The following is a 26,439-nucleotide window of genomic DNA, read 5'->3' on the forward strand; positions in this document are numbered from 1 at the left end:
ACATTCAGTTGGACAACTGCCTAGGTATCCCACTTTCCCAGAGCCATATATGGGATGTTTGTTCTCTCCAGTGTAATCTTCCTGGAGTCAGCTGGCCCCCAGCAGACCAGACCACTGTCCTGCATCAACACAACTCAGGGATTATCTACTCCTCTATGGTGTGTAGCCCAGAAAGCATTTGGCTTACAATCTGTGGTGCCTCTCATCTCAGCTTTAATTAAGCACATGGAAAAGACACTTGCTCTCAGTGCCAAACCATTGACACACACACTGAATGCACAACCCCTTTGTCCTTGGGTAAAGGCCCGCAGGGATGAGAAGATATGTAAACTAAATGAATAAATATATGGGTTGGGTTAATGAAGTAAGGCTGTGTTCTCTGATGAGTTTTGAAACACGTGTTCCTTTAGATTAATACACAGATGACTGGTGACAAAAGAGGGGTTTGTTTTTTCCACTACTCATTTCTTTGGTGACAATGTGCACCTCTGCGGGTATGACTTAATGGCAGTGGCCTAGGGGCTCAGTAAAACAGGGGTAAAAAGACAGAACAGAAATGTGTCTCAAGTTTGTGCCGCTGTTTTGGTCATAACAGTCAACAAAATGAGATCTCCTCTCTCGCCCTTTGTTATTTGACCACAGCAAAACATAACAATGAAAGACAGCCTCTAAAAGGAACCTACATAAACACATACTAATGCCCCCAACATGTCAGTAGCATTGGTCTTCAATCACTTTTAATCTAGAGCGTGTAGTTAAATACCTATAGTTTTGAGACCTGCAGCAGAGGGGAGGGTGTGGAGTGGACACAGATTACGAGGGCCCGAAACCTAGCTAGCGTAATCCTCTGACCACACTGACACAGTCCAATTTATTGCCCTGCTACTTCACCTTTCAAACACAAACTTAACCTGGATCTCTTGTCTAAGTGTAAAAGTAGAAAACGGGAGAATAAAACGACAAGAGAGAAGTAAACTACTCCTGTCATTTTGGATGTAAAGGTTATATTAATTGAGGAGATAGCTTGTGAGTTACAAACTGCGCTTCAGTGAAGACCATATGAATCCCATTAGCATAGCTTTTAATGCATTAATTCATGGAGATGTATCAGCAGCACATACTTTATCTGGGTCTATGATAAGCTCAGCTAGAGCTCACAAACATCTGTTTGCAAACAGTGCCGTAAAGGCCCATTAATCACAATATTTGTAACACTTGACTCATGACCTCATGGGGGTAATGACATTTACAGAGAGGTGTGCTTCTGCCATGTTCTTATTCATTTTAGCACTGAGCAGATGGTGAGCATGACTGTTCAGTGGTAGACATCGCTTCACATGAACCCACCAGTCTCCAGTGAGGGTACGGACACCTGTCAATCTCTCTCTGAAATGCTATTTTATTCCAATGCAGGACAACATCAGTACATTAACAGGCATGCGGTTTCTATTTCTACATTATAGATATTCAATACATAAATGATTCTATACAAAATATAAAAATATGTGGGACATCATTTACATAGTATTTACATTACTTCCTTAATTTAGTGAATTAATTAATTTATTATATACAGCCTATAAACTTGAGTATAATGGTATACACCTAAATCACATTGCATGAAATAGCTGGACCTTACTAAACTGTCTGTACCTTACTGTTGCTGTGAATGGAAATTACATTATTATTACGATTGCACATTGTCTTTGATAAACATGGTGACAGACAAGCATAACGCAGAGTGAGAGTCAGAGAAATATAATCAGTACTCAGGATATCTTATTCTGAAACATTAAATGGATAAACATGCAAAACATTCTGTCAACGGTTTACCCAACTGCATATCAAACATTGTCAACCTCACAATACCCAAATTCAGAGGAGCGGCTGTTTTCTTTTCTGAACAGATTAACTATGTTAGTGTATACTGGGGAGGGAGGGCACATTGTCTTGACTCTTGCCATGTGGCGAATGTTAAGAGATTATGCAATTCTTGCTTTTCCGGCGTTTCCGGGTGTGCAGCTGTCCTCCTCTGCCGCTCATTTGGTGCGGTCCGCCCACCCCAGTGGAGCTGTACTTGTGGAGGAGCTCCTGGCTGCTTAGGTACCTGAGCTGCACGGGCCTAGGAATGGGCTCTCCCAGGAAGTAGCCCTCGTCCTCTGACTCAGACGATGAAGAGCAGGTGGAGCACCACTCATCCTCATAGTCGTCCCATGAGTAGGGCCCGGCAAGACGGCGGTGGGCACCTGGGTTCTGCAGGGTGAGGTCAGAGGTGGTGCGAGGGCACTGCCGGAACGGCTCCGGCCCCCAGCACCTCCCCCTTGCACCCCCAAACAGGTCCCTGGCGCCCCGGGGAGGGGGGAATTGGTCATAATCCTCTCTGACTCTCAGCTGGGGCCTCTCCCTGCGCTCAGCGGCCAGGTGCAGGGCATTCTCTGAGCGGGAGCGCCTAGAGCGACGGGACCGGTGGTGGTGGTGTCTACGGCGCTGAGGGGTGTCTTCAGGGGCAGCCATGCCCAGGCCCTCTCCTTGTCTCCGCGTGCGCTCGCTGATGGGCGGGAGGCGTGCAGCATTAGCGCTGCTCACCAGGCTGACCCTGTCCTCCTCCTGGTAGGTGAAGCCGGGGGGCAAGCGGCCCATCCCCATGCCCAGGCCTGGGGGCTCACAGTACTGCAGAGGATACTGCACCTGCACCGGGGGCTCCAGCTCCATGTAGGGTTGGCCTGAGGTCAGGCTGCGCAGAGACTCAGAACTGTGGAACTGGACCGAGGAGTTGAGGGTGCCAATGTTGCTCTTCTCTGACACGTTCATGCCAGAGTCTTTGCTCAGGTCGGGCATAGAGAAACGAGACAGGTGCTCCTGGCGCTTCCCTCCATCTGCTGACGTTCCTTCAGAGAGAGAACAGAGGGATGTCAGTGGTCAACTTCATCAGTTGTCCTCATTATGATCATTAGGAGTGTGCTGACATTGCTATACTCGTATTCCTAATCGTATCCGTAAGTTGACAGTTGATAGTCAGATCGAATGGTACTCGTGATAGGAAAAACGGAAGTGTTTTAATATACCCAAATAAATGTGGGCAAAATACCCCCTTGCATGTTCTCACTGCAAAAAAAGCTGCAGATTAGGAGCAGTGCGCAGAGGGGTGGGTGTGTATATGTCCTCAACTTGCAGAGGGCAGCCAAGTTTGCTGTCACTCAGTCAGAATGTGCATTAGCATTTCATATTTTTTCCCGACCCTTGCCCCACTTGTTAGATATTATGCACATTGATAGCTTGATAGCAAACGTCTTCGCCATGTGATTTATCATAGTTACAGCAGAAATCTAAATGATCAGACTGAAAACACGTGAGGAAAAGTGATCGAGTGAAATTATGAAGCGAGTGGATGGAGAAATACAGCTTCACTCTATCCAATCAGAGCAGCAGAATCAATGTCCCGCCCGCCCTTCTCTTTACAGACAGGAAAACTAGCCAGTTGAGTTATTCAGAGCACACACATGACTGACTCAAAGAGAGCACCGCATGGTTTAGAAACTCTGTTTCTGACTGACATGAGAAAGATGCTTGTTGGCATATTTTTTTTCTCCTGATCACTGATAATGACAAAAAATACTTGAATCATAATCGTATACAGAAAATTGCCCATTTTCGTTACGATACTCAATTTGTCAGACTAATTGGCACTCCCCTGAATATCATTACTACGTCAAGATAGTAGTCGGTTATCAATATAATAGACATTACACTCTTATGTGAACGATACTTGTTTCGTTAGCCCCAGATGGGTTGCAGTATTATGTGAGAAATAAAATGTCCTGAGCAGTAAAATATATTGCTTCAAATATAATCACATGAATTCATCTTCACATGATGGTGAATTTTGAATGAGTTACCTGTAGCGTTGGACAGGGTGAGTGACTCCATGGAACCCCTGGGTGTCTGCTCTAGGGGAGTGAGCTGCTCCGTGAAGCTAAGTGCACTGATGGGGTTCCTGCTGCGCCCCATCTGGGGAGGCCCCACCTCCCTGTCCCTCTGGTTCTCCCTCTGGAACACATGCAGACTGACTGAGCGCTTGTCAGAGAAGCCATTGTGGGGTGAGGAGCTGTGGGGTACGTCAATGCTTTGCTGGGGTTTCAGTTTGGGGGGGTAGTAGTTGACTGAGTCCTTGTGGAACCAGTTCTCATTCATAGAGTGGCCCTTCACGGCTGAGATGAGCGGCCTCTTGGGGACACCCGTCTCCTTGGACCTGGGGTCTGGTTGGCTGCCCTGCCCGGGGGAGGTGGAGTTATAAGCAGTCCTGACGTTGCATTGGCTGAGCAGCTGGAGTGGAGTGGGTGTTGCTGTGTGGTCTGATCGGCCCTCGTAGGGGTACGTGTCGCCTCCCTGTCCCTGGCTCTTCCATGCGGGCGGCTCACGGGTCAGACTGGGCGTCTGGCTGGACAGACTCAGCAGGTCCATCTGTAAGGAGAGAGGGTCCACCTCGCCCGAAAACCGCCCCGCCTGACCCCTGTTCTTCCCAGCCTTGGAGCTGCGGTGGGGCTCTCGAGTGGAGTGTGTGCTCTGGAAGGCAGAGTCTGAGGAGTCTGACCCGTTAGGCTCACCTCCAAGGCTGCATGAGCGTGAGCAGAAGATCTGTCCCTGTTTGGGCAGGAATGGGCGACCTAGGAGGGAGCACTTACAGCGGGCACAGCAGAAACAGCCCTCTGTGGCATGCCAGTGCTGTCCGTCATACGTCATCTGGCCCTGGTCAATGCCTGCGGGAAAGAGCGGAAAGACTTGTTAGCATATAAGCCAAAATGTCCATGAAAAAGTCCCATTACATTTGACTGTTTTGCTCAGTAATGCTTAGGGTCAATGCCTGCAACAGAAAACCCTCAAGACTAATCATTGTAGAAATACTGTTGCTGGGGAATGTGAAAGAGAAAGTGCTATAAGCAGCAAGGCAAATTGAGGCTAATCAAATACAAAACATGAGCTAAATATTCTAGAGGGAGAACTCATATCCGAATCAAAAGATAACGATATCATCCCTAAACTGGATTTAAAAAAAAGTTAAAACTGTAGTAGGAAATTATAAGTAAACTTGAGTGAAGAAAGGCTTTGGGGCTATGACACTTAGCTGAGTTTACTCATTATGTACCATGCCTGGCACTATATAAACACATTGCATTTGAAGTATGTTTGGAATTGCCGGGGAGAATGGTCCTAGGCTAATGGCTGCCATCTGGTTTCAACGTGTTTTCTGATGGTTTCAATTTATAATCAGTTTTACTCAAATACTTTCTTTATCCTGTATAACAAATAATTACAGAGCTGCATGTCTGTCTGTTGAGGGCCATGCCAGATCACAGCTGGGGATGCTGTTGAGGGATAAACCAGCAGCTCTCTGGACTGAGAGGAACACACAGAGCTTGCACTGGGCCAACTGGTGATACGGTGCTGGGTTTACCCTCCGAAATAAGTTATCCTACTCAGAACAGGGTTGGTTAACCTACAGAAAATAATGTGTGAAACATGTATCTGCTGAATACATTTGAAATTGTATTGATTTCACACACGGATCTTTTTCCCCTTTGTGGAAACGGTCTTAAGTTCACATAGTCTGTATTTAAGGACAATACGGTATCTGCATGCCAGTGTTGCATTAAGTCCTACCCACAGTTACTCTCAGCTAAAAGCACGTAATCTCTGCACCATTGCAAATTTCTCCCTGAAATGTTTCTCCAAGCTAAATCCAGGTCATTCCTCTGTTCTCTATTACCATTACAGAAATCCTTCAGCTGAAAGAGTGTCAGTGAAATCGTCTAGCTTTGCATATGCCAGTGCTCTAGCGCTCAAGAATAGGATTCACGTATTGGACCTAGGCCCTGCGTTGGCTCTGATGGATGGGTTGGGTGTGTGGCATACCAATGTGCTCCCCACAGGAGTCACAGTACTCTGCATAGAGGGACTGAAAACAGCTGCAGCAGTAGGGCCGGCCCTCCTTCATGATGTACCGCTGGCCGCCCAGCACCGTCTCACACTCGAAACAGCAGAAGTGCTTCATGTGCCAGTGCCTGCCCTCCGCCTCCGTACACTCGTCCGCAAAGATGATCTACAGACGGAGAGAGGGAAGAGGGATGGGGAAGGTATCATTTATCATGCTGCTTTTTCTCTGAGGCAAGGCCCTTCTCACCCAATTACAGAGAATGACAGGACAAAGACATCAAGGCCTCGCTGCCTGCTGCTGTAGACCTCTCCCTCCTGCATACTGACAGACACTGTCCTACTGTATTACAACACTTTTACAACCCACTCTTTGGGATCATGTGTATGGAGATCTAATTGAAAACAATGCTTAATTATTCCCATATTATAGCAATGTATTTCAAGACAACACCATATAGATCTCTTCTGTTTACCCATCTCTGAATCCTCTATTGTGTTTTGCATGGCAGTTTTTTAAAAATGTATTTTTATTTAACCTTTATTTAACTAGGCAAGTCAGATAAGAACAAATTATTATTTATAATGACGGCCTACCCCGGCCAAACCCTAACCCATACGACGCTGGGCCAATTGTGTGCCGCTCTATGGAACTCTCAATCACGGCCGGCTGTGATACAGCCTGGAATCGAACCAGGGTCTGTAGTGATACCTCAAGCACTGAGATGAAGTGCCTTAGACCGCTGCGCCACTCGGGAGCCCAGTTAGTGTCATAGTATTCAATATAATATTTGCTGGGAAGGCCTATGAAAGGTTTAGTATCAGAGAGGTTTGTGACTGCGTGGGTGTACTGTATGTGTGTTTGTGTGCCTGTGGGTGTGTTTAGCGGGGTCTGCACTCACCTCGTCACATGCGGAGCAGCGTGGTTTGAGTCTCTCTGCGTGGTGCCGACCACAGTAGATCTTCCCTTCCTGGTAGAAGTAGATGAGGTCCACCAGCAGCTCGTCACACATGCTGCACACAAAGCAGCCAGGGTGCCAACACACGCCGTGGCCCGCCCGCGACGCAAACACTGCAATGTCACCTCCGTTTATCTGCCCCCCACACTGAGAGATGGTCAGAGACAGAGATGGTGGAGGGGAGAGATGGGGGAGGAGAAAGAGACATGGTGGAGGAGAGAGAAAAAGGGAGGAGGGAGAGGATAGGAAGGGGAGAGGAAGATTAGAGGAGAAGAAAGGTACAGGGAGTGGGAATGAGTGGGGTTTGACAGTGAGAGATGGTAGGGAGGGGAGAAAGGAGGGAGATGGAGTGAAGGAGACAGAGTGACAAAGAGAGAAAGGTCAGGGAGTGCAGCAGAGATTTAGAGGGGTGGGAGAAAGAGGGAGAGGAGAAAGTTACAAACAGTCGGGGAAACACAAGACCCTCAAGTCTACCATTGGTGAAAGACAGGGTCATAACTTGAATGTGAGGCTCCATTATATGAGCTGCTTTTAAATGTCAGCTGAGCACTTCACGTGGTGAATCACAATAAAAGTGAGAAATGTCACTGGGTACTTAAGATTCTGTTAGATTCTACCACAAAAGAGATGTGCATGTCCTTCACCTTCATAGTCATTTCCTTTGATAACCTGCTAAAGTTTTTTTCTTTCTTGTGAGAGATCCCTCATAGTGATGTGACTATACACGTATTTCTATCACATCTCACCAGCTATAGCCACTGATGTATAACGTCTACCAGATGTCTGTCCTGCCTCTGCCCTACCTATCATGTGAGTGCACCAGTCCCAGTCTCGCAGGAGTCAGTGTACCTGCTCACAAATCACTCCGGTCATCGTCACAGGAAACGGTCTCACACTGCCGCGGCCCAGATTCTCTCGTTTCCGTTGGTTACTGAAGAGTTTGAGCTCCCGCTTCTCCTCATCGTCCAGAGTGTTACAGTAACGTACCTGGAAAACACACACAGATTGTTAAAATAAATGGCAGCAGAGAAACACAAACTCTGTAGTTTGTTGTAGTTATTAAGCTGGAGACATACGTTACAATGTCACTGTGACAAATGACCCCTTTCCAACGTCTGTGTGCCCAGGGGCCCGTGAGGCAGGGGGTCTCACCTCATTGTCGTGGGGGGGCAGCTGATGGAGGAGCTGTTTGATGCGGTGCTTCTCTCCTGGGCTGTTTACATAGGGCACCTTGTCCTCAGGCAGGGAACTGTAGTACTGATGAACCTGACGGGAGAGAAACACACTTGTCAGGCCACCACTACGGTAAGCTGTCAGAGCAGCTAACAGATCGCTGCAGCTGTACACAGCCCATCTGTAAATAGCCCATCCAACCACCTACCTACCTCATCCACATATTTGTTTTTGTTTTTCTGCTCTTTTGCACACCAGTATTTCTACTTGCACATCCTCATCTACACATATATAATTACTTCACCACTATGGCCTATTTATTGCCTTACCTCCTTACTCCATTTGTACACACTGTATATAGATTTTTCTATTGTGTTACTGACTGTACATTTGTTTATCCCATGTGTAACTCTGTGTTGTTGTTTTTGTCGCACTGCTTTGCTTTATCTTGGCCAGGTCGCAGTTGTAAATGAGAACTTGTTCTCAACTGGCCTACCTGGTTAAATGAAGGTGAAATATATATATTTTTAATACCAGTGACATGGTACAAAGATTAGCCTACAAGTAGCAAATGAACATTTATTGGAATCATGTAGGCTATTTGAGGAAGGAGAACATTTATATCAGCAGTGTGACCCTAACCCTACCACAAGAACACACATACATGCAGTACATACACACAAGGACACACACACATTTACAATCACTTGGATTTATGACCCTCCGATGCAGTCTTAATGGAATCTGGCCTTTTACTCCCTCCCAGCATGTTGACATGAGAATGCAATGCATTACCCCTCGACATCACACGCACGCACGCACGCACGCACGCACGCACGCACACACACACACACACACACACACACACACACACACACACACACACACACACACACACACACACAGATGAACCGTGTTTGTGTCAGACAGAGGATTAATACTAATCCCACTATTCAAAATGACTGCTACATTCATTACATTTTTGCCGGCCAACAATGAACGTCATTTTGGTAGAAATGTATTACAGTCTCTCCATTATAGAGTAACAGGGGGGCAGAACAGAATGGGAGCCAGCGGTCTTCAATTGCGTTGATGTCAGGAGCATCGAGCGCCAGAGGATGGAGCAAAAGAAGGCAAAAGAGAGAGAGAGCGAGAGAGGGGGCCAGCGGTACAGGAGAGGCAATCAATATGTGCTGACCACAGAGCCACAGGCAAGCCCATTTTAATAGCCTATGTACCCAATAAATGGATCTTTGGACTAGAACCTATCGGCTTTGTCCTTGGGTGCGATACAAAGGGCCTGCGACCACAACAACAATAAGGCCCTGAATAATGAAGAAAGTCTTCTGCATTTAATAAATACAAATATATACACTACCGTTCAAAAGTGGGGTCACTTAGAAATGTCCTTGTTTTTGAAAGAAAAGCAATTTATGTCCATTAAAATAACATCAAATTGATCAGAAATACAGTGTAGACATTGTTAATTTTGTAAATGACTGTTGTAGCTGGAAACGGCAGATGTTTTATGGAATATCAACATAGGCGTACAGACGCCCATTATCAGCAACCATCACTCCTGTGTTCCAATGGCACGATGTGTTAGCTAATCCAAGTTATCATTTTAAAATGCTAATTAATCATTAGAAAACCCTTTAGCAATTATGTCAGCACAGCTGAAAACTTTTTTTTATTTTTATTAAAGAAGCAATAAAACTGGCTTCTTTAGACTCGTTGAGTATCTGGAGCATTAGCATTTGTGGGTTTGATTACAGGCTCAAAATGGCCAGAAACAAATAACTTTCTTCTGAAACTCATCAGTCTATTCTTGTTCTGAGACATGAAGGCTATTCCATGTGAGAAATGGTCAAGAAACGGAAGACCTCGTACAACGCTGTATGCTTGACTTGGAGTCAACATGGGCCAGCATCCCCGTGGAACTCTTTTGGTACATTGTAGTCCATGCCCCAACAAATTGAGGCTGTTCTGAGGGCAAAAGGGGTTGAAATTCAATATTAGGAAGATGTTCTTAATGCTTGGTACACTCAGTGTGTGTGTGTGTGTGTGTGTGTGTGTGTGTGTGTGTGTGTGTGTGTGTGTGTGTGTGTGTGTGTGTGTGTGTGTGTGTGTGTGTACACGTACAGTGTATGTATGTATGTATGTATGTATGTATGCATAGCCTCTGGATTATCTATAATCTCTGATGTTGAAATTTATACCCAAAACACACTACAACATGTTCTATGACAGCTGGAAATAGTATGTGATTCTTGGAAATAAAACTAGGTGCATGTTTATTGTGGGTTAGTCTTTTAACTTTTATGCATGTCCAGGGTGAAACGTCCCCCTTTTATAAGGGATAAATCTGATAAATCACTGTGTTCTGCTTTAAGTGCAACTCAATTCCTCTGGTTGTGTTTTGGTTGGCTTGGCTCGTGTCGACATCGGGATAGGGAATCGCAGAAGTGGCTCAGGGATCCTTGCATATTTCATGAAACAACAACTGTGGTCAAGCCCTGATAAATCAGAGAACACACAGACACACATACCCACGGAGACCAAGCCCTGATAAATCACTGAACACACAGACACACACACCCACGGAGACCAAGCCCTGATAAATCACTGAACACACAGACACACACACCCACGGAGACCAAGCCCTGATAAATCACTGAACACACAGACACACACACCCACGGTGACCAAGCCCTGATAAATCACTGAACACACAGACACACACACCCACGGAGACCAAGCCCTGATAAATCACTGAACACACAGACACACACACCCACGGAGACCAAGCCCTGATAAATCACTGAACACACAGACACACAGACACACGGAGACCAAGCCCTGATAAATCACTGAACACACAGACACACACACCCACGGAGACCAAGCCCTGATAAATCACTGAACACACAGACACACACACACCCACGGAGACCAAGCCCTGATAAAATCACTGAACACACAGACACACACACCCACGGTGACCAAGCCCTGATAAATCACTGAACACACAGACACACACACCCACGGTGACCAAGCCCTGATAAATCACTGAACACAGACACACACACCCACGGTGACCAAGCCCTGATAAATCACTGAACACACGTCCAACAACAACCACTGGCCTATACACTTGAGGCCCAACACACACACTGTGGTAGAGATGTGTGGAGCAGGACACACATCCACACTCCCCAAAGCCAGTTAGGACGAGCAGATTAGGATAATAATAGTAATCAGGGGCATGGAAACTAAATGTACTCAGATTAAATCTGCTTTCTAATTGTATGGAGAATGTATTACTTTTAACGGGTAAATCAAATGGCAGGGTTTTGGGGTTTATTTTGGAAACCAACAGAACAGAGTCCTCCCCCCACACCTGTTTTTCATCGCTGTTCACTGGCAAGACTGACAGCGTTTAGGACACAATCAAAGTCCAGTCCTGAAACATGCAACAGTGAGCGTTTATTGAACATACCATACTTTAACAAAACACCATTGCAACAGCCCTACACGCATGAAGGAAGGACAGGTAAAGAACAAGAAGGCAACTGTTAAAGCTCCCAAATCGCAACTTTATTGACAACAATATGATCCGAAACGGCTCTTCGTCAGGTCAAGACGGAAGGACTGCCATTCCAAAGTACAATGAATGGTAACAGGCTGCCATTTCCTTCAACGTGAGTGTAGACATTGTCTTTACAGCTACAAAAACAATGAAATAGTCAAAGCTTTTTGGTTTAATTTCCTCTTGGATGAGCAGGCAGATTCGTCCTCGTCTCTTGTGACACAAGGTAAAAGCAACGGGAGACAGACTGCGTGATCTGCCTTTCCAACAGCAGCGAGACATCAGTAACGGCTGCTTAGTAACATATTTGGCCTGAACTTCCCTGTATCCTGGCAATGTCCTGACATTTTATTAGCTCTGACATCAAGGGAGAGAGTGTATATTGGCTGGACCTTCCTGAGGCCAGAACCAATAACTTCTCAGCACAGTCAATAATGGCAGTCTTATAAAAATAAGAACTCGTAGTTGAAATGCAGCCGAGAATCCTTCAGTTTCACATTACCAATACAATTTAGCTACATACATGCATCCAGGCGTTCATATCATTGCAGAGCAAGGGGAAAACATGTTTAGCTATCCCGGAAACACTGTTTGATGGAATGGCTCCCACTGTCTTTGTGGAAAATATGTGACAGAATGGTGACTTGACACCAGTTGAGACTGAATAGGATGCTCCTCTTCCTGACAGAGCAGTGGGACTGGGTCCCTGAGGAGAAACCTAAACCAGGAGCTCAGATTCTACAGATGAACTGGTATTTATCATCTCTCTCTCTCTCTCTCTCTCTCTGTGTGACTGGGCAGGGCTGGGTTTGGACGTTGAAAACACATTTCTATGACTCGACTGACTTGAATGTCAGGTTGGGAAAAGCTCAACTGTATACCTGGATACTCAATGTACATATGTAACCAGCAGTAAATCCTGCAAAATATAGCCTTTTCCCTCAATGCAAAGCCACTCCTATAACTGCAACACGCCCAGTCTTATTGCCCTACTGCTTTAGAAATCTATCAGTCAGTCTATCCTTGCCGGGCTCCATTTTGGCAGGTTGGTGTTGAGCTGCTTTTAAAGGGGGGCTTAATTAACAGGAGGTCACATGTGACTCTTGGGGATGAAAAATGGCGGTGCTCAGCCTTGGGCGACTGAAATGGGGGACTAGTTAACAGAATATTGACCACCCGATTGCACAAGCAATAAGGCTTCCTTTCAGTTCATCAAGAAAATGAAACTCACATCTATAAAAAGGTTTTATTGTCCAATAACAAGCACACACACACACACACGCACGCACACACACACACACACACACGCACGCACACACACACACACACACACACACACACACACACACACACACACACACACACACACACACACACACACACGCACACCTTCGGTACACAAGAGCCTTGTAAATATGGTTTCTTGGATGCTCACAGGGCATGTAATATATTTCTGCATATCCCAGCTTAACAGAGTCAACAATGGGGTTGTGAAATCACGAGTAAACAGTTTGCAAGCAGAATTAATGAGATATTCACTCAACCACTGGCATCATATAATCCTTGTAAACCTATCAGCTTACTTGAACACCACACACGCAATATAAGATGGCAAGTAGAACTGTAATCCAACACAGAGGAGATGGAATAGTGAAAGCAAACCATACTCCTTTTTGAGTCCCCGGTGTGTGTGTGTCTATCATACCTGTTCAGGTTTGAGCCCCGGGGGCACCCAGGCATACTCCTCCAGCGCGCAGCCTGAGTCGTCGTCTGAGGTGGAGTTCCTCTGGAAGTCGTACATCAGCTTAGTGATGGTCTTCTCCATCTCCAGAGGCATGGCCGTCACCACATGCTCCTCACGGTGACACTTATAGTGGACACAGATGTTCCTACAGGACACAGGGACAAAGGAGAAGTCAGTTATCAAAGCTTACAGTGGACACAGATCTTTCTACAGGACAATGGGACAGCGAGCTGAGGTCAGTGATAAGATACCAAAGCTAACATTGAGTGGACATGTATTTTCTTCAGGAAGAATAGAAAAGTGAGAAACTGTTATCCATAGTCCAAGCTTAGTGATATAAAACACTGTCAGCAACCAACCAGGACTTATGCCTTGTACGTATGGCAAAATATGGGTTGAGTTCAGACCTCTCTCGATGTCCATCTTTGTTTTGAGGGGTTTCCATTGCAAAGCAACAAAGCATGTGAAATCTAATCTCCATGGCAACAAAGCATGTGAAATCTAATCTCCATGGCAATGAAGCATGTGAAATCTAAACTCCACACAGTTCAAGGGCCAGGGTTCACATGTTTTACAGAGAGAGCAGGATCTCAGAGACATTCTAGCTCCCACAATCCTCTAGGTAACACCAGTGAGGACATAACGACAAACAGGTTAGGGAAATGATTCGTCGAGCTACTGACAGTGATGGAAAGCAGTACTGTAAATACACATTTCTCCTCCTGTCTTTACAAGGTTAGCTTCAAGCGGTTTCAGATGCTCAAACAGGATAAAAATCTGTTCTCATTAATCAAGAACCATGCAACAGATTAACACACCCACACAAGGTATCCGTTTGTTCGCATACAGAACAAGGATGGCAAATGTTTGTAAGAGTGTGGCGCTTCCGTTTTTATGTCCATTCCAACTTAGGTATAATACATGTGACTAGAGCCTTTTTTCACCCTCACCCTTTAAAACAGAATAAACTAAAGTTGTGAACTAGGCCACACACACACACACACACACTGACACTCTGTCCAGGCAGCAGACCCTGTAACCATTGGACACAGAGGGAGGCCCGCGGGTCATATCCACTGACTTCTACTGCCCCTCAGGTAGCCAATCAAAAACAAATCAAAAGTTTATTGGTCACGTACACAGTTTAGCAGATGTTAAAGCGTGTGCAGGGAAATGCTTTTGTTACTAGCGCCTAACAATGTAGTAAAATGTCAAATAATTACACAAATAATCACACACACACAAAAGAAAATGAGGAATTATTTTTTATCACGAAATGTCGTAACTAATCCAATTAACAAGCACTGTAAAAGTAATCCAAATGCAGTCTATACATATACCAGATGAACCTACACAAGATATACTGAGAATGATATGTACAGAAGTAGATATATTAGAGTGAGCTATGTCAAGAATCCAGTATATAAATAAATATGTGGTGTGTATAAACGGTGTAACTAAAATAGTAGAAATATTAGAACGAGTAATGTCAAGAATTATTTCGACATATTTAAATACACAGTACAAAACACCATGGCAAAATGGACGGAATTACAGGAAATTAGCTTCCAGAACAGAGTCTGGAATATAACTGTGTGTAAATGGTGTATAGCAGTGGCGGTCAGTGCTGTTTAAGATGAGGGAGGACGATTTTTTTAAATGAACATGGCCTTTTTTCTACTAGAGCATATTGGATGACTGTCCTTCATATTTCATTCACCCTGCTCAATGTAACATTGATAGGTTTAAGATACAACATGATACTAAACATTTTCCTATACCCATCATAATGTTGCTATTGCTAATCTAGGGTGTAATTAGTCCAACAGTTGCAATTGAGAGTTTCTATTGGACAAATTCAGGTAAGTTTATCCCCTTCCTTCCGTTTAAGAATAGTTTTTCTACAGAATCGGCGGAAGGAATACATCCTTGATCACCACAAACACAGTTCATTTTCATAGCAGCCACATACAAACAGCACAATCATTTGCTTCTCATCCTTCTCATCCTCTCACCTTTTCCCTTTGCTTGCGTACTTCAGTGCACAATACAACAGCTGTCTGTGATGAAGCAACAAAAAAACAAAACAAGCCAAACCTCCATAACCGCTATCTGCTACACACAGCCAACATCGTTGTAACTAGAGGTCGACCGATTATGATTTTTCAATGCCGATACCGATTATTGGAGGACCAAAAAAAGCTGATACCGATTAAATTGGCCGATTTTTATATATATATTTGTAATAATGACAATTACAATAATACTGAATGAACACCTATTTTAACTTAATATAATACATAAATAAAATATATTTGGTCTCAAATAAATATTGAAACATGTTTCATTTGGTTTAAATAATTCAAAAACACAGTGTTGGAGAAGAAAGTAAATGTGCAATATGTGCCATGTAAAAAGCTAATGTTTAAGTTCCTTGCTCAGAACATACAGTTGAAGTCAGAAGTTTACATACACTTAGGTTGGAGTCATTAAAACTCGTTTTTCAACCAGTCCACAAATGTATTTTTAACAAACTATAGTTTTGGCAAGTCGTTTAGGAAATCGACTTTGTGCATGACACAAGTCATTTTACAACAATTGTTTACAGACAGATTATTTCACTATCACAATTCCAGTGGGTCAGAAGTTTACATACACTAAATTGACTGTCTGGTTCATCCTTGGGAGAAATTTCCAAACGCCTGAACATGAACGCATGTTCATCTGTACAAACAATTGTACGCCAGTATAAACACCATGGGACCAGCCGTCAGAATGTGTCTCCTTCCTGAGCAGTATGTCTCCTAGAGATTAATGTACTTAGGTGCAAAAAGTACAAATCAATCCCAGAACAACAGCAAAGGACCGTGTGAAGATGCTGGAGGAAACAGGCACAAAAGTATCTATATCCAAAGTAAAAACAAGTCAAATATGGACATAACCTGAAAGGTCACTCAGCAAGGAAGAAGCCACTGCTCCAAAACAGCCATAAAAAAAGCCTGACTATGGTTTGCAACTGCACATGGGGACAAAGATCAAACTTTTTGGAGAAATTTCCTCTGGTCTGATGAAACAAAAATAGAACTGTTTGACCATAATGACCATCGTTATGTTTGGAGGAAAAAGGGGGAAGCTTGCAAGCCGAAGAACACCATCCCAACCGTGAAGCATAAGGGTGGCAGCATCATGTTGTGGGAGTGCTTTGCTGCAGGAGGGACTGGTGCACTTCACAAAATAGACGACATCATGAGGATGGAAAATTGGGGATATATTGAAGCAACATTACAAGACATCGGTCAGGAAGTTAAAGCTTGGTCAAAAATGGGTCTTCCAAATGGGCAATGACCCCAAGCATACTTCCAAAGTTGTGGCAAAATGGCTTAAGGACAACAAATTCAAGGTTTTGGAGTGGCCATTACAAAGCCCTGACCTCAATCCTATAGAAAATGTGTGGGCAGAATTGAAAAAGAATGTGCAAGCAAGGAGGCCTTACAAACCGGACTCAATTACACCAGCTCTGTCAGGAGGAATGGGCCAAAATTCATCCAACTTATTGTGGGAAGCTTGTGCTACCCGAAACGTTTGACCCAAGTTAAACAATTTAAAAGGCGATGGTACCAAATACTAATTGAGTGCATGTAAATCTCTCTGTCTCGCTCTCAGTTCGTATTGCAAGAGCTCTGATGGGTTGGAGGACATCCTCCAGAAGTTGTCATGACTCCTGTGTAAGTCTATGGAAGGGGGCAAGAACTGTGAGCTTCCTAGGTTTTGTATTGAAGTCAATCTATCCAGAGGAGGATGGAAGCTAGCTGTCCTCCGGCTACACCATGGTTCTTCCCCAGAGAGCGCTGTTGAGGCTACTGTAGACTTTCATTGCAAAACAGTGTGTTCTAATCAATGATTTGGCAACATGTGAATATATTTAGTATCGTTTTTTCTAAAAATTACAACTTAATTTCACTATTTTAATATTTATGAAATTCAATGAAGAGGATGGTCCTCCCCTACCTCCTCTGAGGAGCCTCCACTGGTGTATAGCGACAGTATGTGAATAGAAAAGGTGTACAGCAGTAGTTACAGCCTTCAAAAAGTATTCATATCCCTTGACTTATTCTACATTTTGTTGTGTTACAGCCTGAATTCAAAATAGATTCAAAAACATTAAGTTCTCACCCATCTACAGATAATAACCCGTAATGACAAAGTGGAAACATTTGTAGAAATTTGTGCAAACGTATTTCAAATTAAATACAGGAATACCTCATTTACATAAGTATTCAGACCCCTGAGTCAATACTTTGTAGAAACACCTTTGGCAGTGATTACAGCTCTGATACCTTCTGGGTGAGTCTCTAAGAGCTTTCCACACCTAGATTGTGCAACTTTTTCCCCATTTTTCTTTTCAAATTCTTCAAGCGCTGTCAAACGAGTTCCTGATCAATTGCTAGACAGCCATTTTCAGGTCTTTCCATAGATTTTCAAGTAGATTTAATTAAGAACTAACTCAGCCACTAAGGAACATTCACTGTCTATTTGGTAAGCAACTCCAATGTAGATTTGGCTTTGTGTTTTAGGTTATTGTCCAGTTGAAAGGTGAATTAATCTCCCAGTGTCTGGTGGAAAGCAGACAACCAGGTTATCCTCTAGGATTTTGCCTGTGCTTAGCGCCATTCTGTTTATTTTTTAAGTCGATTACAAGCATACCCCTAACATGATGCAGCCATCACTATGCTTGGAAATATGAAGAGTGGTCCTCAGTAATGTGCCTTATTGGAATTGCCACAAACATAACACTTTGTATTCAGGACAAAAAACGTATTGCTTTGTCACATTCTTTGCAGTATTACTTTAGTTCTTTGTTGCAAACAGGATGTATGTTTTGGAATATTTTTATTCTGTAAATGCTTTCTTCCATTCACTCTGTCATTTAGGTTAGTTTTGTGGAGTAACTACAATGTTGTTGATCCATCCTCGGTTTTCTCCTATCACAGCCATTAAACTCTGACTGTTTTAAAGTCAATATTGGCCTAACGGTGAAATCCCTGAGAGGTGTCCTTCCTCTCCGTCAACTGAGTTAGGAAGGATTCCTGTATCTTTGTAGTGACTGGAAACATTAATACACCATCCAACGTATAATTAATAACTTCACCATGCTAAAAGGGATATTCAATGTCAGATTTGTTTACTTGTACCCATCTACCAATAGGTGCCCATTTGAAAGGCATTGGAAAATCTTCCTGGTCTTTGTGGTTGAATCTGTGTTCACGACTGAGGGACCTTACATATAATTGTGTGCGGGGTACAGAGATAGGGTAGTAATTGAAAAATCATATATTAAACATTATTATTGCACACAGAGTGGGTCCATGCAACTTATGTGACTTGTTAAGCACATTTGTAGTCTTGAACTTATTTAGGATTGCCATAAAAGGGGTTGATTACTTACTGACTCAAGACATTTCAGCTTTTAATTTGTAATTCATTTGTAAATTACCCTTTGACATTATGGGGTATTGTGTGTAGGCCATTGACACAAAATCTAAATGTAATACATTTTAAATTCAGGCAGTAACACAACAAAATGTGGAGAAAGTCAAGGGGTGTGAATCCTTTCTGAAGGCAATACAGTATATACTAGAATACAATATATACATATAAAGTGAGTAAAACAGTATGTAAACATGATTAAAGTGACCAGTGTCCAATGACTATGTACATAGGGCAGCAGTCTCTAAGGTGCAGAGTAGAGTACCGGATGGTATCCGGCTAGTGACATGTCTAAGGTTCAGGGCAGGGTACTCCATCCCATTACACAGACAGATGCCCGGTGGGCAGCACAGGATAAGTAACAGGGGCTTAGACTTCTTTGACGGAAAGATAGAGACAGAGAGACTCTTACATGCAAACCTCACCAGCCGCATGCGTGAGCGTTGCAAAATTCATTTACACACGTTATTCAGTCCTTTCTACCACACCGCTGGCGCACGTGAACGAGTGTCTGTGTAGCCAGGCCCTAAAATAGAACTTGATTATGCAAGTCCCCTCATTATTGGATATCAGGAAGATACAAACCCACATGGATGCTTGAAAGACAAACGAGGAGAGCAACAGCTAGCTGACTAAATATCCATGGATGTTTCATGTGTGTTTCGACCTGCCCCCAAATTAACATAATATACAGTGCTTGACCTGGACTGAAATAGGGACTGGTATTCATTTTGGGTGCCAGTATTGTTTACATGTAGGTGCATGAGCTCCACAATACATTTGAGCTAATGTTCTATAAAAGGAATAGGAGCTTAAGCAGTAGAAATTTGAGGTGCCGGTACTCAGCTCCAGTGAGCACCTGTCCAAGTCAAGCACTGGTTAAATAAACTGGTGATGCATGGCTGGGGACCACTACATAAATCTCTGCTTCTTCATTACCCTTGGGCAAGGGCAATCTACCTGATCTCCTGGAGGCGATTGGCTTCAGAGCAGTGTGCATGAATATTAAATCAACATATGAATGAATACTGAAATGCCAAGACATCTCATCTATGAATATTGATGTGAGCGGTAAGTAGTACATGGAGCCAGGCCTCGGTTTGCAGACTAAGTCATCAGCTCTCTGACAACCAGCCCATCCATACAGGAGAGGGAGAATTAAACAGCCCATCCTAGCGGTGGGACACCTTGCCTGGGGCTACAGAGTCCTCTCATTACAATACAGCAGTTCTCCATCATTACTAATGGATGTGGGATTAGAGACACATGTACGTACGTACACACACACTCTACAAAAAATCTAGTTGTTTCAACTAATTATTATTAAATTGACTGATTCCAGTCTTTTTAGTTTCCTCAACTTTTCAATCAAAGTGTTTATTTTTTATTTTGATTGAATATTAAAACATACAATCTACTTGCAGTGAACATTTACATTACATTCAGTCATCAAACAGACTCCCATCCAGAGCGACCCACAGAAGCAACCAGGGTCAACGCCCTGCCCAAGGGCACATTTAAAGATCTCCCACAAGGTCAAAACATGGACCCGAACCAGCCACCTATCCGCCACATAAATCATAACAGCAAGGCCAACTGAATACGTTTGAGTGCATGTATGGCACTATTTACAAAGTAAATCTCAGTTCTGTTAAAAGTACACTCAAGTAAAACTATTTTATTTATCATAGTGATTAACATTAACACAGAGTAATATGCCCCACTTACATTAGACAACTATACAGAAAACCTTTAAATTGCTGAAATAAGTCAATCAAATCAATAGTCAGATGAACTGATAATTGACACAGACATGGTGGCAAAGCAGGAAGATCCCAGGTGAGGACGTGTTGAATAGTAATTACTGTATACAGGCACAATGTAATCATGTTGGTCAAATATGTAAGTTTAAAAACATTGTATGTCAAAGCACCGTCTGTGTGTAACTAGTTCCACAGCCATTTTTTTTATGAAGATACCAAAATAATAATATCTAGTTGAATGAACATATGAGTCAAGTTGAGCAAACACATCATTTTAAGTTAACTTAATTTGTGCCGAGGTTGTCTCAAGTTGGAGTTTGCGCCAACTAAAAATGTTAAGTTCAGGTAACACTTTGACCGAAAAGTAGAACCAGTGGAACCAGTGACTTAATCATTTTACAGTATGCACATATATGCACACACACCAACATACTAAATGTACGTTAGAACACGGAGAGATGATTCAGAGGGTGACAAATAAAATAGAAAAAAAAAACATTACACACACATCTCCCACTCCTTTTCATGCAAGGGGCTCATTCTGCCTTTGGGTGGAGAACAGGCTTGGAGATAGGGGTTTAAATATAGCCTGGAGGAGTACATTGGGCATGGGGGAGAGTGTTCCACACTGCATTCCACACTGCAAAACAGTGTCTCTGTTTTAAAATGATACTGACAGAGGCCTTATAAACACCAACCCAATTGTTATCATCGTCTTTGAACTGGACATGGGAGCACGAGGGTTGGAGTCCCATGGGACCCGTGAGCCTGTCTCTCTCCAGATGTATAGGGCCATCATCCAGTGATTCACCTTCCAAACATCTGATCTCCCTGCATCAGGATTGGCAGAGATATGCCCAGGGCCTAAGCCCCTGATTTACAACAAGGTGCACATCACTGGGATTTATATTCTGAAACAATACCCCATGTTACACTGGTCATCTACCTGACTTCAATACAAGTCAAGTATATAACCAACGCCTTCTAAAAAAAACTCTACAAAGTAAAAGGTAAGAAAATGAAATAAATGAAGTAGACTGGCCTTTCCTCTCCTGGGGAAGATAAAGCCTTCCATGGTCAGAGCAGAACACCGCAGGAAGCTTCTAATGACTGGAAGGTATCTGAGTGGACAGTAATCGCTGAGACTGTGATGTAAGCAGACAATCAGTCACCACCACAGTGTTAATCATTGCATTGCTCCTCTACATCACCCTGGCAACAGCCAAGTTAAACAGCTACACTCTGACTCACTGCACAGTCAGTCAGTAGACACACCAACCTGTAAAGACCCTGTCCACTGGTGAAGCTAACGCCCAAGAAATGACTGACCCACACACAGACAAGTTCTTACTAGACTAGAGATACTTATTGTTTTGTTTTCAGTATTATTCACCACTGTGGAACTCTTAATAACCACCTATGGACTGGTTGGTACAAATCCTCTGAGGTACTGGTACAAATCCTCTGCCAAGTCAGGGACATCTCAAGAGGTTGGGTTGAGAGGTGGTGCCATTAATTTAACTAACCCAATATTAACAGTTTCATTAGCCATAGGGCAAGGTGTCATCCAGGCTCTTAAACACCTCCTCTAAAGTGTTCAACACATCCACAACCCTTGCCTTCCTGAAAAACAGCCATGGAGCTGAGTGGGCTTGATGTGGTATCCGAAAGGAACCCCATTCCCAACAAATTCCAGAGCAGCTCTCAGAACAGCTGCTGTGTTTCTGTGTCATCATTCCAGACAGCATGTTTAAATGGCAGCTCAGAGGAACAGCTGCTGTGTTTCTGTGTCATCATTCCAGACAGCATGTTTAAATGGCAGCTCAGAGGAACAGCTGCTGTGTTTCTGTGTCATCATTCCAGACAGCATGTTTAAATGGCAGCTCAGAGGAACAGCTGCTGTGTTTCTGTGTCATCATTCCAGACAGCATGTTTAAATGGCAGCTCAGAGGAACAGCTGCTGTGTTTCTGTGTCATCATTCCAGACAGCATGTTTAAATGGCAGCTCAGAGGAACAGCTGCTGTGTTTCTGTGTCATCATTCCAGACAGCATGTTTAAATGGCAGCTCAGAGGAACAGCTGCTGTGTTTCTGTGTCATCATTCCAGACAGCATGTTTAAATGGCAGCTCAGAGGAACAGCTGCTGTGTTTCTGTGTCATCATTCCAGACAGCATGTTTAAATGGCAGCTCAGAGGAACAGCTGCTGTGTTTGTGTCATCATTCCAGACAGCATGTTTAAATGGCAGCTCAGAGGAACAGCTGCTGTGTTTCTGTGTCATCATTCCAGACAGCATGTTTAAATGGCAGCTCAGAGGAACAGCTGCTGTGTTTCTGTGTCATCATTCCAGACAGCATGTTTAAATGGCAGCTCACAGGAACAGCTGCTGTGTTTCTGTGTCATCATTCCAGACAGCATGTTTAAATGGCAGCTCAGAGGAACAGCTGCTGTGTTTCTGTGTCATCATTCCAGACAGCATGTTTAAATGGCAGCTCAGAGGAACAGCTGCTGTGTTTGTGTCATCATTCCAGACAGCATGTTTAAATGGCAGCTCAGAGGAACAGCTGCTGTGTTTCTGTGTCATCATTCCAGACAGCATGTTTAAATGGCAGCTCAGAGGAACAGCTGCTGTGTTTCTGTGTCATCATTCCGGACAGCATGTTTAAATGGCAGCTCAGAGGAACAGCTGCTGTGTTTCTGTGTCATCATTCCAGACAGCATGTTTAAATGGCAGCTCAGAGGAACAGCTGCTGTGTTTCTGTGTCATCATTCCAGACAGCATGTTTAAATGGCAGCTCAGAGGAGAGGAGAAGGAGAAAAAGGTTCAGAGGAACAGCTGGAGGCAGGCAGCAGCCAAATTTATATTATTTCTGCTTCTTTTGTTTTCTCTGGACAGGCAGGGAAAATAGGAGGACAGATTATTTTTCTATTTTTTAAATGCCTTTTGTTCTGAGATCAGATGGGCATTTCCTTTCAGTGTATTTTGTCTTAATTTGTCCTAATTTGGTAATTTATTGAAGAAGACATGTTCAGCTTTAATCAGTGTTAAAATTGGATTGCACTACATACCAAAGAGGAATCAAACAAAAAAAAGGTGTTTATTAGTAGCTAATTACTGGCGACTCAATCCAATATATTCAATCTAATGGAGATTAGGCCTGCACCCACCTGCTGCAATAAATAATAATCCATTATTCTTGTCCAACACACACACACTCCATAAAATATACATTGACTGAACACTATCAAAGAATGTACGTAATCTCACTACTCCTTTATAGAATTTGTAAAGATTTAGTGTCAGAAGTGCAGGAAGTGAGAGAGGACTATATATTTATGTAACATTAACTGAGGATGGCAGCTTTATACCAGATGACCATGTTACTTATTCATAAGTGTTACTTGTTCGGTAACTGCTACTGGGACAGATGCATGGTATGTCACATGGGGGCAGGTTTTCAGGCTCCTGAGACCTCAGTCCTTATACGGAACTGTAGCTATGCTGTTCTCATGCGATATTGTCAAGCTGTCATTGGGAAACCCATCTGTGCAAACTATCTGCAAGTTTGAAATGCTGACAAACACAACTAGTATAAACATGGCTTAAAACAGTGGACCAGATTAAACAATCTCCTGGTGTTGAAAGGGGATGGTCAAAAACCGACCTGACATTATTTTGCACATCAAGACTGATAAAATGGTTGGTTGCCTATGAGCCGAGGCTACCTGTAGTCTAAATGTCTGTTTCAGAGCAATGCAGCCTGATATCTCCATTACCCCTGGACTCTCGGGCCAGCTGCTGGAGTGTCCCATTATTCCCTAAAATCCGTTCATATGCTAATCCAAAATGACCTATCCTGACTCAATCAATCCTGCGGCCGGCCAGGTCCAGACCATAGAGGCAACACAACAAAGACTAATCCCACTGAAAAAATCTGGTTAGCTTGACCGCCGCGCCACGGAGAGTAGAAAGAGAAAATGGATAACAACACATCCATTACGGAGGATAGTCTATGAGTCAGTAAGGTGGAAATTAGTGAGACCGTCAGTGCAACTATTACGTAAGAGCAAAAAAAATGTAACGTTCAAAAAAAAAATATATATTACAGAATAATCAGTGTAATTGCTTAGTAGTTGCAATGTAAATATGATTGCCTAGTTCTAAATCATGAATAGGCCTACCTAGTCGTTAAAATACATTTCACCTCATACCTCATTGATGTTGATATGATTTAGTTTAAATCGAGCACACCACGAATGAGCCACAGACTACATTGTAGCACACATCTTGCAGTCAGGAAATATCAAACCCTTTCTAAACACGACCTTTCAACGGCAGTAAAAGTTCACTCAAACTGGCAATGTTGATTAAACTTGGCCACAGTTTAAAACCTGAAATAGATACTGTCTTGAAGGTCCGGACACAACAGCGCGCAAAGATAGCCTTGTCAGCTGTGTAAATAACAGATTGATACAAAATAACGGAGCCACAAACGGTAAAATGTAGTCAATGCTTACCTTATCACAAAGTAGGTGTGAGGGAGAGCATGGCTATGCACCCGGTGATAATAGCTTTCAACCACACTTTCCTCATTGCAAACCTTTTCATAGTCTACTATTCCTGCGACACAATTTTACGAATCCTGCACTCTCACTCTCTGGTCAGTGCGAAGGCGCAATCTGTTCCTCTAGGCTACTGTCCTCTTCGCTCTGTGAGCCTTTTTGTCAAGATGTTCTGCAAACACATTCACCAAGCGCAATGATTGGTAAAGCGACACAAAACCCAATAAGCGGTTAAACACAAATACCCCTACATTTAGTCCACCTACATTGAGATAATGCAACAGCCTTAACTTTGTAGATTACGTTTCGAACGAATCCAAAACAATAATTTAAAGAAAGTTAAAAAACCATCCACAGGGACTCCTTTACCGTATGCGCTTAGTTAAGGAGCGCTGGGCAGGGGACTTGCTCACCGAGTGACTGGCTGAATAACGGAGTAGCCTGTCCTTGCCAGGACCACCGCACCCCCCCCCCCCCCCCCCCTCCACACACGCACCCCTCCCGAATGCTAATGACCATCCGTGATGTCAGCAAGTCACCATCACACTGGTATAATTAGCGGCGTGAATGACTGGTGTTTTGGAGTGATTTGCATGCAAATTAAACAATTTCACTGAATCAACTGCCCCAGGGCAGCCAGCTAGAGAGCGAGAAAGGGAATAGAAGTACCATGCGGTATTAGAGGGATTGCCAAAGACTCCAGCCACCCTAGTCATGAGACTGTTCTCTCTGCTACCGCACTGCAAGCGGTACCGGAGCGCCAAGTCTAGGTCCAAAAGCCTTCTTAACAGCTTCTACCCCCAAACCATAAGACTCCTGAACAGCTAATCAAATGGCTACCCAAACTCTTTGCATTGCCTGCCCCCTCACACATTTTTACACTGCTGCTACTCTCTGTTTATTATATATGCAGTCATTTTACCTCTACCTGCATGTACATATTACCTCAATTACCTTGACAAACTGGTGCCCCTGCACATTGACTCTGTACCGGTATCCCCTGTATGTAGCCTCTCTACTGTTATTTTATTGTTGCTCATCAATTATTTGTTCATTTCTATTTTTTATTTTATTTTTATACTTCAGTTTAGTAAATACTTTCTTTACACTTATTCTTCTTAAAACTGCATTGTTGGTTAAGGTAAGGGCTTGTAAGTAAGCATTTCACTATACCTGTTGTATTCGCTGCATGTGACAAACATTGATTTGGAAACAAAATGCGTAACAATTACCA

The 26,439-nt window shown here is 43.4% G+C and overlaps 1 protein-coding gene across 1 annotated transcript; it reads right to left on the reverse strand.

Moving 5' to 3' along the window:
* Positions 1-1,060: 1,060 nt before the first annotated feature.
* On the reverse strand, positions 1,061-25,625 carry LOC139371213 (prickle-like protein 2). Its single transcript, XM_071111404.1, has 9 exons — positions 25,472-25,625; positions 25,161-25,377; positions 13,355-13,538; positions 8,040-8,153; positions 7,737-7,874; positions 6,831-7,034; positions 5,911-6,097; positions 3,897-4,757; positions 1,061-2,888 (listed from the first exon to the last, which is right to left on the reverse strand). The coding sequence occupies exons 3-9, from the start codon at positions 13,484-13,486 to the stop codon at positions 1,975-1,977; spliced, it is 2,550 nt and encodes an 849-aa protein (XP_070967505.1). The 5' UTR covers positions 13,487-13,538; positions 25,161-25,377; positions 25,472-25,625; the 3' UTR covers positions 1,061-1,974.
* Between the last annotated feature and the right edge of the window lie 814 nt (positions 25,626-26,439).

The sequence above is a fragment of the Oncorhynchus clarkii genome, chromosome 17 (assembly GCF_045791955.1).
Source record: "Oncorhynchus clarkii lewisi isolate Uvic-CL-2024 chromosome 17, UVic_Ocla_1.0, whole genome shotgun sequence".
Classification (NCBI taxonomy): Eukaryota; Metazoa; Chordata; class Actinopteri; order Salmoniformes; family Salmonidae; genus Oncorhynchus; species Oncorhynchus clarkii.